Source organism: Cryptotermes secundus, unplaced genomic scaffold, assembly GCF_002891405.2.
Source record: "Cryptotermes secundus unplaced genomic scaffold, Csec_1.0 scaffold1415, whole genome shotgun sequence".
NCBI lineage: Eukaryota > Metazoa > Arthropoda > Insecta > Blattodea > Kalotermitidae > Cryptotermes > Cryptotermes secundus.
The window spans coordinates 418,345-432,659 of NW_019744143.1; the positions used below are offsets into that span (position 1 = coordinate 418,345).

General features: G+C 38.9%; 1 protein-coding gene across 1 annotated transcript in view; it reads left to right on the forward strand.

Moving 5' to 3' along the window:
• LOC117282018 (basement membrane-specific heparan sulfate proteoglycan core protein-like) overlaps positions 1-14,315 on the forward strand; it is a 45,292-nt gene that overhangs the window by 12,349 nt on the left and 18,628 nt on the right. Inside the window, exons 4-10 of the mRNA XM_033755520.1 lie at positions 3,542-3,760; positions 6,058-6,220; positions 6,303-6,448; positions 9,746-9,993; positions 12,017-12,216; positions 12,944-13,080; positions 13,467-13,670. Coding sequence (XP_033611411.1) covers positions 3,542-3,760; positions 6,058-6,220; positions 6,303-6,448; positions 9,746-9,993; positions 12,017-12,216; positions 12,944-13,080; positions 13,467-13,670 — 1,317 coding nt within the window. The remainder of the gene's footprint in view (positions 1-3,541; positions 3,761-6,057; positions 6,221-6,302; positions 6,449-9,745; positions 9,994-12,016; positions 12,217-12,943; positions 13,081-13,466; positions 13,671-14,315) is intronic.

Below are 14,315 nucleotides of genomic sequence, written 5' to 3' on the forward strand. Positions count from 1 at the left end.
GCCCTGAGAACTCACTGTGAATAGTCTTCGCTGTTCCTTATTTAGCCCTGTTCCGGACAACACAGAAAACAGCCACGTAATAGGCACCACTGTTGTCTTGCGCCGTGTTGCTAGCAACACTGTCGGGAGTTGTTTATGGATGCATAGCAACCGTAGCATCCCTTGGTCACGTCACCGGTGGTGGGGTAGGGGAAGGAGTGTTGACTTGCCTATTACCCTAGTAATGACAGCGCTCTGATGGTGTTACATCACTGTTGGCGGGGGGGGGGTGTCCTGCATAGTGCAACACGTCACAATATTTTAAATGTTATTTATCTTATTTTAAGACAATCTTATGTAATATATCAGTGTATAATGTACTGACAATTTCTGTATCCACTGGTTATGTACCTCATGGATCAATGAATGACGATAAAAAATAAAAATAAATAAATGATGTACCTAATGGGACAGAAGGTAAAGTGGACAGTGCATTGGTCTCCCCAATAACAAAAAAAAAAATGTTGTCTGCTGATGTGTCCTTTGTATAAGGTTAATGTTGCATTACAGACAGTATACTTACAATCTAAAAATGATGCCACAGTGCAACAGAATACTGAAATATAATATAGGGAGATGATGTGTCGCAACTGCTTTTCAACTTTGCTTTAGAAGGTCAGGAAAAACCAAGTGGGACACATCAACTGTTGGATTGTGCTGATGATGTGAATCTACTGGGGTAATATATATATACCATAAAGAAAGACACAAACTTTAATTGGTGTTAGTAAGGAGGTTGGTGTCTTTAGTCCGCAAGTGAACTCTACCAACTGAGCGACCGCTGCTTGTTGGCAAAATTACTGCCAAGTTTAGCAGATAGAGGGTGTTACGTGGTCAGCACAAAAAATCCCCATGGCCATTAGTTTCGGTTTACTAGACCAGAGCCACTACTTTTCCCTTCAAGTAGCTCCTCAGTTATCCTCATGAGGCTGAGTGGACCCTGTTCCATACCCACTACTTGTCAGAAAATCTGATAGCCCCGGGAATTGAACCAGGAACTCTGACCACTAGACCACAGAGGCGATCAGAAATAAACACAGAGAAACTAAGTATATGTTGCTGTGTCATCACCAGAATGCAGGGCAAAATCATGACATGAAGATGGGTAACAGATGTTTTGGAAATGTGGCACAGTTCAGATATTTGGGAACGATTAAAACAAATCAAAATCTGATTCAGGAGGAATTTAAGAGGAGATTGAACTCAGGTAATGCTTGCTAGCATTGAGTCCAGAACCTTTTGTTTTCTCATCTGTCTAAAAACAAAAAGTAGAATATACAAAAGTATGATTTTGCCCGTGGTTCTGTATGGGTGTGAAACTTCGCCTCTGACATTAAGGGGGAAAATAGACTGAAGGTGTTTGAGCAGAAGGCATTGAGGAGAATATTTGGACCGAAGAGAGATGAAGTGACGGGAGGTTGGAGAAAACTGCATGAGGAGCTTCATAACTTGTACTCTTCTCCAAGTATAATTAGAATGGTCAAGTCAAAGAGGATGAGGTGGGCAGGGCTTGTAGCATGAATGGGGGAGAAGATGAATGCATATCGGATATTGGTAGGAAAGCCAGAAGGAAAGAGACCACTGGGAAGATCAAGACACAGGTGGGTGTACAATATTAAAATGGATCATAGAGAGATAGAATGGAATGGTATGAATTGGATTGATCTGACTCAGGATAGTGATCAGTGGAGGGCTCTTGTGAACACAGTAATGAGCCTTTGGGTTCCGTAAAATGCTGGAAAGCTCTTGAGTAGCTGCACAGTTGGTGGTTTCTCTAGAATGGCTCAGCTCCATGAGTGAGTGAGTGAGGGCATGTAATAAATATAAAGCAATTCAGTGTGTGCTAGCTCTTCTCTCCCAGAGCCCTCTCTTTTTGCTGACTTGCCTACCAGATCATCATTTCAGAAGTACACTTGACACCGCACTCTGTAATTTCCTCTTGCCATTGACATACCCAAATTTGTCAAAGGCACATGTGTGCACACCACAAAATTTCACCTTACTAAAAGGGGTAGAAAACCGTACATTGGCCATAAATATGTATCTACATATAAATCCTGGGCCTATATTATGTTCAGAATTGCATGTTAAAAGTAAGAGTAGGAAGGTGAGTTTATACAGTTATTACAGAAATGTAAGACAGAAATTAAAGTGAATAATAAACGTTTAAAATATAATAATTTATTTCATAATATCAACTTTTCTAACTATAACATACAAATAAACAGTTTGTTATAAAAATGCACAGCACCCATGATATCTTGTGGTGGCACACTTCTCTCTTATTTGGCAGCATTTCACATTAAAGAAATGAATAACAGACGATCTCCATATGCCAAAGAATTTGCAGAATGTATTCACATATATCATTTGATGACAGATGAAGTGACTACCTGCTGAGAGCTATTTCAGAGAGACGGTTTTTTGGCCTTGTCAAACTGTATTCCTAAACAATCAAAGTAACCTGTAGGAGTTTGATGTGACACATGTAAATGTTTAAGCATGTGGGAAAGTAAAATTTAGGGCAGTTTTAATTTAACCTCAAATGTGATATTGGCAGCACTGAAAAATACACCAGATTCAAGCAGTATGAATCTTCCCACATTTGTGCTGCATTGATTTTCATTTTCTTTGTTGTAGTGACGGTACTGTGGCATGTTTAACGTGGCTGCTCCTTGACAAGGACACCTGAGAATACCAGTAATCTGATTTAATTTTGTGGTTAGGGACTGCGAAGACCAGTGAAAGTTACAGAAGAGTTGCGTAATAGCTGTATGAACCATGAATGTGTCGAGTACTGAGGTTAAGGGAGCGGATCTGTATTTATGAAATTGCATCTGATATGGTGCAAGGTCATATATATTTGAGGTTCTCAAAGCCATGTTTATGAAACAGTTCTTTTTCCTGGTTACAATACCATGGTGTCCTTTGAAAGTAAGCTGATATTTCAGAGAAACGTATTGCAACAGTCTTCAGTGTTGAAGCAAGCTGCTGCCTGCCTCATGCTGTTTTCTTGCATCGCTTAATCTTTAATGCTGGAATTTGTGGTGACATGTTCCTCTGAAACATCAGTTGACTTTCAGACAGACTACATTGTGCTATATCCCAGAAGATAGAACTCTACAGTCTTAATTTTGCCTAAAACATTGTTCTCTATCCAGGATTGTACCTTATACAAGAACACACAGTTTTCTTTTGAGAGTAATTATACTTTATTGATAAAAGAATATTTATTTACACATTAATGTCTTCTGTGCTTCACCCTGCATTAATGCTTGTGTATTCAAGAAAAATAAATCTTTGGCACCTGTTGGGTCTTTGGAGATAATGGAATTGAAGTGATTTCTTCTGTACATAAGTTGGCTATGTTGTCAGGCTCCTAAGAATGGAAGTGCATGATAGAAACTGATCCTGCAATGCATTTCACTGTCTGCTGGCCCCAAAGCACTGCTTATATGAATTCAGATATGCAGTATTAAAATGTATTTTTTATTACTGACAGGTTGCATAAGTCGCCTTCTCATTGGGTCAGTTCACCATGAACTGGTACGTGATGCCACACTGAATCAGGGAGTCACAACTTGTGAGACTTGTGCAGTGAACCCTTGTTTGAACCAGGGGGTGTGCCAAGAAGCCACAGAACTGCAGGGATACTCATGCATCTGTCCTCCAGGCTTCAGCGGGCTCAACTGTGACCGGGTTGGTGAGGCGTGCTTTCCAGGTGAGTTCTCAGTGGTATCCATTTCAAAGCAGAAACATACACTATATCAGTCCACATGTGATCATTTTCAAGAATGCTCTTATGTTGTTTGCAGTAAAGGATATTTATATTTTCTGACAACAGATGTCAGCACTGAGTACTATTGCTTTATATTTAACCTGGTCTCCATGAGAGAATTAGAGGCAAACTACGGATGGATAGATCTCAAAAACTGGACATACGAAGGCTTACCGCAGGGTAGTGTTCTGAGTCCAACCTTATGTTCACTTTATATGGCAGGACTGAAATCCAAAATCAACCGTAACTGCAAACTCCTCGAATACGCAGACAGTGTGGCAGTTTATTCAGTTAACAGATGTAGCAGAATTGTCATATCGGAAGTGGAAAAGAGCATACAAAGCACCAGAAAAACGTCAACCATGTATCTTCGATAAAAAAAAGGGACAACTGATGGAGAGTGGGAGATCACGGTACAAGGGGAAAAGGTTTCTTCAGTCAAATCAATAAAATTTTTAGGTCTGCACTTAAAATCTAATCTAGACTGGGAGGATGAAATAAACTCAATAGTTAGGAAATACGAAAACCTGATGAAAGTCTTGAATTGTGTGAAGCACACTTGGTGGGGAGCAGACTCTACAAGGCACTTATAAGGTCGAGGATGGAATATGGAGCATTTTATTCCATAAAGTTAAGAAGAAACAAGTACAGAAGCTAGAGAACACACAATATAGGGCAGTATGCGGAGCACTGGGCTACAGGAGTAGCACCCCAACCAATGTAATGCTAGCAGAAGCCAAGGAAATCGTAGGTTTTAGTAGATTCAAACAGTTGGGAAGGAACTATATGTCCAGGTGTTATACATCAAGGAACAATCCAATGTTCCAGCTGCTGGAAGAATTATCAGCTCTACTTGACACTCCAGGGAGAGGAGAAAATGAACAACCCCTTATCAGCGAATATTACAAAGAGCCACTCTCAGTCATTTAATCCAATCAGAGAACTGTCCCCTGGCCTTTGTCTACACATACGGAAGCCTCTTCTATGAGGCCAGGGTTTGATGAGGGAAGACAAATAAAGGAAGCAGAGGATCACAACAAGAAATTCAACAAGATTTTCCAAGAAAGAATGAGGACCAGCAAATGTTTTGCCATGGACGTCTGAAAAATGGAGGACACACCATTTGTAGGATTCGCATCGATAGATATAAAAGATTGTCATAGCATAAAATTCAGGATATCTAAGATAATGTCCATATTCATGGCGGAAGCATTAGCAATTACCAAAACACTAGATATCATTGAAAAAATGGAATCGGAGAAGAACTTCATGATTTTCTCGTACTCAGCAAGTGTGTTAAAAGGAATTAGTAACTCCCCTACACATCGCACATTACACAAATACTTAAAGATAACATAGACTGGAATCGTGGGGAAAAAAATCCTATTTTACCGGATCCCGGGGCACTGTGAAGTGGAAGTTAATGAGGGGCGGACTTGGAGGCAAAGCAAGCAATCAAAAAAGGCAGAGATAGTCAATTATTATTACCAGTAACAGATCTGAAAACTCAGTGGAAAAAGAAAGGCAAAGAAGAACTTCACAGTTTTTGTCAAAACACCAAACAGGACAGAGGAGAGAGCTACTTTGGAAGGTGCTGCAGGAAAGGCTTGTCTCCGGGGTTCCGCGAAATAAAAATGAACCGTCGTGCCTTCGTGTCAATAAACCGTACGAGAGCAGGTCACTCAGTGTTAAAGCAAGCCTAAACAGATTTAACATTGTGACCAAAGCCGAATGCGAATGTGGTGATGGGCTGCAAACGGAGGAACATATCTTCTGGGACTATAAACAGTACGAGGACCAAAGGGCCACAATGATGGACATCTTGTGTGAGAACAGCAAAAAGCATTACCCAGAATCGGTTACAGAGCTCTTAAGGCTGGAAGAAAAAAGATTTGTGCAAGGCGTCTGTTACTTCATGAACAACATTCCTATATTTATATGAAATAGATATGTAAGAAAAGTAAAAGAAGTAACTGCACTGATTATTTACAGAATACACACAGATTTAAGTCAAGATCTATATTAACAATTGCGGGGCTACCACTGTTATTGAATAAGATGTTTATTAGAATGTGCTACAGAAGGCCAGATGGGCATTGCCTAGGCCTCTTTTGTATTTACATTTTTTCCTTACAATTAAAAAAAAAACTCCAGAGAAAAGAGCTGTATAGTGTGCGTCTGTGTACATATGTAGTGACAGAGATGTCTGTATGTTAATCAGGACACCATTTATGTTATAGGAGCATGTGGAGTTGGGCGGTGTATTAACAGAGATGAAGGTTTTGAGTGCCTGTGTCCATTTGGCAAGCAGGGAGCACACTGTGAAAATGACATCGATATCTCAGAACCAGCCTTTGCAGATGATGCTTATGTCTCCTATCCGACACCCAAAGCTCTTCGCAGGTGAGGTCATAAACAGATCCTCTTTCTCTTGTTTGGTGATAACAAATTTTCTTTGTAATCATATAGCTTACATTCTTACTAGGTTAAAAATGGCCCTAAAGTTCAACCCTGCAGATGCTCAGGATGGACTACTGATGTACTGTGCACAAAGTGAGGATGGCCAGGGAGACTTCACGTCGCTAGCAATCCGAGACAAGCGACTGGAGTTCAGGTTTGATACTGGCTCTGGTAAGTTGATATTTAATCTGCATATACGAGTATCATTTGTATTGTATAGTTTTGAGAGTGTGAGACAGGTGGGGAACAGAGCTGCCTTATTACAAAAGTATGGAAACATTAATTGCAGCATGATATTCTTATTTACTTTTGAAGTAACCAGTGTAGTAGATCTGGATTTAAGGAATGGGAAACATTAATTAACCCTTTCCAGAAAAGAGGTCTGTGTCTTCTGGCATGTCCAGTAAATGGAACTCCACCTCAGACTGGGTCAGTTTCTGCATGCGTGCGTGATCTGTTTAAATGAACATTCTGCTCTCTTGAAACCAACAACTGCTCCCAAAATTTGGAATTACTTCTTCATCACACTCCCTCATTTCAGCCCTTACATCTTCTGCACTGAGAAAAAGTGTGGTTATCATGTGACTGTTGAAATTGACAAACTCCAGTTGTGGTTGCTTGGTTTTCTAAAACATTTTGCCCACCTATTCTGTTTTCTTTCACATTCCAGTCACTCCAGTCTAGCTTTACTGGACCAGTGTGCTGTGGTTTCAGGATTCATGGATCACTGTGCTGGTTTTACATGGTGGATAGCCTGAAGGACAGAACTTCAGCTCTGCTTTCCCTTCCAGTGCAGCTCTTACCTTCTGCACTGTACTTCTCTGTGCTTGGCTTTTGTAAAGTTGATGCAGTATATAGATTAAGGGGCTGCAGCAGGCTGGTGCAGCGAAGGGGAAGGAAAACAATCTTGACATGCTGATATATTGGGTTTTTGGACTTTATCCATCGTCCTGGTTTTTAAGATAACTAATAAAAACACGATGTTTCGGAAACTGGATCTGTTTCCCAAACATCGTGTTTTTATTAGTTATCTTAAAAACCAGGATGATGGATAAAGTCCAAAAACCCAATATATCAGCATGTCNGTGTGTTATACACCATCGTCAGAATCCTATAGTAACTAATCTTGACATGTCTTAAATTTGTATTGTTTTGGACAGGATGCACACTTTTCCACAAACAGTAGGACTTTCATTTCAACAACCCCCATCCTTGCATTGAAACTTTTGATAAATTGATAAATATGTTTTATATAATCCATGCTTTTCCTATTATTTATATTCATGCATGACAATGAAGATACATTTTTAAAATATTTTTAAAACACCTTGGTTTTGCATGCTTCTCATTAATGAGTGGTTTAAGTTCCCATTATAGCTGGAATTGCAACACAGCAGTGTAGTAAGACATTCTTTGATTCTCTTTTTTGCCACTATGTTGTTGATCTCCTTTCACACTGAATGGTTTTCAGGGAGGTAAAATGTAAAGTGGTGCTTTTTCATAAGCATTGATTTTAAGGTTTTAGAAAACCAAGCATGGATTCCCTCCAATTCATGCTTTAGTTTTGCCACGTGCATTATATAAGTAGTATCATGATGAAAGATTTGAGGATTTGAGGCGATACGTTCCTCCAAAATGTTGGTCAACATAATATCCACATGGTGCCAAATCCCAGAAGACTGCTTTCTCCTTAGTAGTATGGTGGTTCTTGAATCAATTAACCTATTTATTTGAGACGTTAAGATTTTCTGGTTTCAGTTTCAAGGTCATTTTAGTGGCATTCTCCTGCTGGATATGCTGTGTGAACAATTTCAGAATTCTTTATGTCTTGAAGCCTTAATGTATCACACTTTTGCACTTGTGCTCCAGCCCTACTTTCGCCTTTAAGACTGTATGCTCCTTGTAATGGTATGCTTTACCACATTAATTCGTGACACCTGGATTTTCCCCACATCCTTGTTAATTCTAATTTTAGTTCCTTACATTTCATTGCCATGACCGTTCATTATTTTAAAGTCACTTTCATGGTACTGAAGTGTACAAGGACACAATCCTTGCTATAAGCAGAAAGAGAACACACACTAGCAAGTACTTCCTAACAGTGCAACATTCACAGAAGGAGACACTTGCCAGACTCGAGGATCACACTTTGTTAGAGCTGCCATTGGCAGGTATACAGTGTGCATGATGATCTTGAATGGCTGAATGTTGTCAGCACTAAATTAGAGCGCACAAACAGCTTCCCTTCAATACTGAACTGAGGCCTGAAGCTTATTTATGAATGGACTTTCTTACATAAAGTTACGCTTCCATAATTTTACTTTGAAGGGGTCAGGGAAGATACAGTATCAAACATTCAGACATTAAACTACAACTGTTACAGTTTAATTTACCACTGAGATGTGTTAGACATGTGCACTCCTGTTAATTCTGTATTCATCAAGTTGGTGTTCCAGTTCCATCCGTACATTCTGTGGCGAAGTAATTGTTTTTCCTGTACGTAAACAACCTATCTCATAGAACTGTTTGTAAAATGCATAAATGGATGACTTAGAAAGTGGATCCACTCCAGATTCTGTCTGATAGCATTATTGCACTTGTTTTACACAGAGCACACTTTTTGCACAAGGGCCACTGTGTTCTTGATTAGCAGATTATTAGCAGATATTTGTTGCAGCTGTATATGCATGCTTCAGTTAAAAAATTTGCCAGTTGTAATCTAGTGTCAGAAATTTTGGATGTATTATCTTGACTCATTGTTCCATAATATATTTCCAAATATGTAAAGATCAGTTTGATTTGTTTCATTCTGGTCCGTCACATTAACAATTACAAAGTTGAGGATGGTCCACAGAGACCGAAATATGTAAGGGTGTTAAGTTTTTATGTAGTAAAAGACTTACAGGTCACATTGGACGGAGTGATTTATACTATGTAAAGATCATATGTGCCAACCTTGTGTGTTAGTTCATTGGAGCTTCAGCAAGGACCACAGAAGGTCCCCAAAATGCTGGAAAACCTGTAATGCAAGAGCCTGAAGATGGGTTTTCCCCTCTATGTTTTAAAGTCAAATTAAAATAGGTCCAGTCACCTCAGTGAATATGTAGATCCTCTCATTCCCTGTTAATCGGAGCAAGTTCCTATGTGGTCTTGGTTTTTTGGTTCTTGCACTCTTCTCGTTTTGTTTCATGTAACTAAAGCAAATCAGTACAGAACTAGAATGGAAGGTTTACACAGGACATTTCCAGGAATGATTAAATTGAAGAAAGCAGTTTTCTGGGATTTGGCACCGTGTATATGTGGTGTTAACCGACGTTTCGGAGGAACGTATCGCCTCCATCTTCAGGGTAGAAGAAAAAATATAAGAAATCTGCAAGTGAAGAGACTGTGAGAACCGGTAAAAGCAGACTGTAGTCACCGCTGTGAAAGCCTCAAATCTTACATAATGATTAAATTGTTTCCCAACAGGTCCAGCTGTGATTCGTAGTGAGAGAGAAGTGACACCTGGGGAATGGACTACAGTTTCTGTGGGTCGTAATTTCCGAGAAGGTCAGATTATAGTTAATGATGGTGCTCCAGTAGTCGGTCAGTCTCCTGGTCAGACACGAGGACTGAACCTCAAGACTCCGCTCTATGTTGGTGGTTATGACAAGCAACGCATTCGTCTTGCTGATGGTGTTGGTGTTAAGAAGGGTTTCAGCGGTTGTGTTAGAGAGGTAAAATTTATATAAAAATTGGCTTTATTATGGCTGAAATTGAAAATTTTAATAAATTTACACTTACCAACTCTATAAACATGTTTTCCTCTTATAACAAGAATAGAATGATTGGAATTAGGTATGTGATGATCTTTATCTGTCAAACAATTTCAATCCTTTGTATTTTTCTAATCCATATAGTTTCAGAACTAAGAATCTAGGAGACTTTAGATAGAGATCATGCCTTAGCTGAGGCAGTTAGTTGCTGGCTTCCCATCATGGCAGCCCAGGTTTGATGCCAGGTCATGTGGGATTTATGGTATAAAAAGTGGCACTGGGGCATGTTTTCTCCAAGTAGTTTGGTTTGTCATCGTCATCGTTCATCTGGGTATGGTGCAGTGGCCCAAATAGTTGCTGACATACCAAGTGGATTCATTCTCACCCCACCCCAAGAAATAATTAAGAGACTCTAGGTACATGTTTCTCTTTTAGGTTGGTAGGTTAGTAATATGCAAACAGTGATACCTTGACCCTAAACATGGAAGCCTTCAATGTGCAACAAAATTTTCACTGTTGAAAGCATCTGTGGCTAGAATTCAGAGATAATTATGTACAGAAGAATTCCATCTTCTCAAATACCACATCATGCACAGAGGATGTGATGTAGTGATCAGCTTCATCTCTCTGCCGCATTACCCCAGACGAAAGGGTTTTACAGATTGTTCTAATTTTATGACAACATGGCTCAGTAATAAAATATCACACTAATATAAAGAGGAATTGATATTAAACATACTAAGGTTCTGTAGGTGCACACAAGGATTGCATCAGACAATTCCCTTGTTTTGTATTATCTTGTTCTTTTTGGGGGCGGGGGTGTGTATCTGTTCTTTGTCATGCCTCTGTTTTACTCTAATGGCCTGTTAACTAAATCTATGGTGCAAGATTCATTACTATAGTCATGAAAGCCTGCCATTTGATCCTTCCTAAGCCAATTTAATCCCTTCCAATCCTTCACAACGATGTTTGTAAGATATATGTTGTGTCTTCTGCGTTATGACGGTGGGTACCAGTATTTTGGCGGAATGTATTGACTCCATCTTCAGGCTAGACATGAGGTAAGTTGGGAAAGCGGTGGGTTATGTAGATGCTGGGGAAAGAAATAGCATGTTGGAACTCAGGTTGGGAAATGTAGACGTGACCCATATAGACCAGTCAGAAACCGTAGACCCTGAAGAGAACAAGTGCTCCAGGACCAGCTGAATAAACATGAAATTAGGAGCAATAGACTTGGAAGGAAGAGTAATTACTCCAAGAGACGACTTCTTTTCGTATTCTCAGTTTGTGTTCTTCTCTTCAAAGAAGGAACCAAATTTTACTAAAACAGTATATAAAATTATAGTATTGTAAATTGTGATCATTGGGTTTGTAGAAAGGACATCAAAAAATAAAAAATGTTGAACCGACCAGTAGGAACCATTTCCTGAGTTTAGCTTGCTCTTAAATCTCCTCATTAATGTAATTTCGATTTGTTATTAGCATTTCCAAGCACAATGAATTCCATAGCATTTCCAAGCACAGTGAATTCCAGGTGACAAGTTTGTATATGCAGCCTTTCCCTGTATGAAATTCAGTACTTGAAGTCTTACCATTATTGCGGAAGAGATGTGTTGAGAAAATTCACCACATAGAGTTCCAGTCTGTAATATTTAGCCATGTTAAACAAGTCTGAAATATACATATTTGTAGGTTATATGTTAGGGTTGATGTCCTTAAGACGTATTTTCAAGTGACACACAAAATTTGTTTCAACTCACATTCAGTTCATGTAGATGGCTGTTTTACGTAAAAGCATCCTTTCCTGATAAATTAGAAAAGGAAATGACAATTATGCATGATTGTGCATTGTTTTCACCATCTGCATGTAGGGATGAGTGTATATGAGTCATTTTTGGGAGCATTTACTCCGTTTTGGAAGACTTTGTTGACTCATAGATGTAGATCATGATCACTTTGCACTCTGTTATTGTTCATTTTCCAGATTCAGATGTCAGGTGAGAAACTAGACATTGTTGGTTCAGTGGTGGATGCAGCAAATGTTCAGGACTGTGGCAGTCTGTATAGAAGAAATCATTATACAACAGCTTCACCTTGTGATCGTAACCCCTGTCTCAATGGTGGCACATGCAGACTGATAGACTCCATTGGACACTACAACTGCACATGTCAAGATGGTTTCAGGTGAGAACAATGTAGATGAATGTCTATCACTACTGATATAGTTGTGTTAGGGATGAAACATTTCTCTCTCTCAAAATCATGGTCAGTGTATACAGGGATCATTAAATGTATAAAATGTTATTAAAATGTATATGCTGCTACATGTTTCAGCCTTATAAGGCCATCTTCCGGCAACAATTATTTAAGAATTCTAATTCTGCTATGACATGTAAGTACAAAATACTTCATCTAGATACACAAAGATAGTATAACCAAGCATTAAAAACAAATTACATTAATAACATGTGTTACGCATTGCAGAGAAACAGCCACTATTCAAAAAGATCAAAAAGATATGAAGGAATGACATATTTTAAGAATGCTATATGATTAGTGTACAGTGAATTAGAATCCTGAAATAAGTGTTCCGTGAAGATGGCCTTGTTAGGCCGAAATATGTAGTAGCATATTTTAACATTTTTTACATTTAATGATTATTTTGTGAATTAATGTTATTAATTTGTTGCATTATAGATTGAAAAAGAAGAAGACTGTGGAAAATAATTAAGAGTGTTTTTGCAATAAGAAATAAGTAGCTGACTGTACTGAAAGAAAAGCAGTTATGAATATGTGGCTTAAGATTGTGCCGAATGGTAAACTTTGATATTATCAGTGGATTTAGTTATGAGAGACTGTGGCATTCAGCATGAAGGTGAAAGGGGCTGTACATCTGTTTACTGTGTTGCAGTGGACAGCACTGTGAGCTGGAAGCAGATCTGTGTGTTGCTCTTTACCCATGTCACAATGGTGGTCAGTGTGTAGGAACTCCCAATTCATACAAATGTAGATGTCCAACAGGCTATGGAGGCACCAACTGTGAGCAGGGTATGTTTTAAGGCCGAATATCTAAAGAAAGAGTTAGAAGAGGTTCAATTTGTAATTTGTTTTCCTTCTCTTTTAATAATAATTTCAACCAGCTTACCACTTTTCATGTAAATTGGAAACATCACAGGTATTTGCCTTCATGCTATAGTCTTATGTTACCAACAAAATATCAGCATGGCAACCAAAGAGAGAGCTAATCTTTCCAGTAATTATCAGTCAATTATCTGTTTTCAAGATAATACTGTAGCAGCTTTTTGTGTGTCATACAGGTAAGAATGCATGTCTTTGTTCCTTTCACAGCCTCATTAATTCCAGCTGAGGTAAAATTGATCGTGACATTTTTGTATGTTAGTAAATGTTTCAAAGACATGTTTCGTGACAAACAGCTGCTGAATTCTCATCAGAAGTCAGCTTCCAAGGTGATGGCTACATTGAACTGAGCAACTCTCTGTTGCCCCACAAGACGCCCACAGAGAACGAAGTAATTACTCTTGAGTTCTCCACCACTGAGCCTAATGGACTTATCTTTTGGCATGGGCAGACACCAGACACTGATGGACGAACACAGCAGGATTATGTTGCTCTAGCTGGTGAGTAACATTGCTCACATTGTCTCCAAATGGTGGCAGATGTACTTGAGGAATGCTGTCTTGATATTTCAGAACAAAGCTCTGAAAAAAATGTTGGTACATTAGAGGTCAGTGCTTAAGTTAAGGAGAGTAAGATGAACAGGGCATGCAGTTTGCATGAACGAGATACAGCATATACATTGTGGTTGCAAAATCTTGGAGAAAGAGGGGAGAGGTGGTTACCTCTTGAGGGAAGAAGCTTTGTAGGGGAGGATAGTAATGACATTTGTCATAATGGACAGTCTTTTGCAATGAAAAATGAACTGATAGTATAAAGCCTTTGTGGGTGTGATGCTGTATAGCTTACATTTACATTTATTTATTTCATGGATCCAATCATCTCCCCCCTAGAGCTGGATATAAAACATGTCGCATATTAAAAATTTATGATGACTACACATCATCCATCCTTGGTCCAATAAAATATAAAATCAAGCCTGAGACAGAATAGCTCAAGTTGTCAGGACAACACACACAGGTCATGGAGAAACCACAATCAAATTCACACCTTGCCATTCCACACACACTGGCAAGCCATATCATCCAAACAGTTACATTACAGAATATTAAAATTCACAACAAAAAACAGACATCAGCTGATGTGAT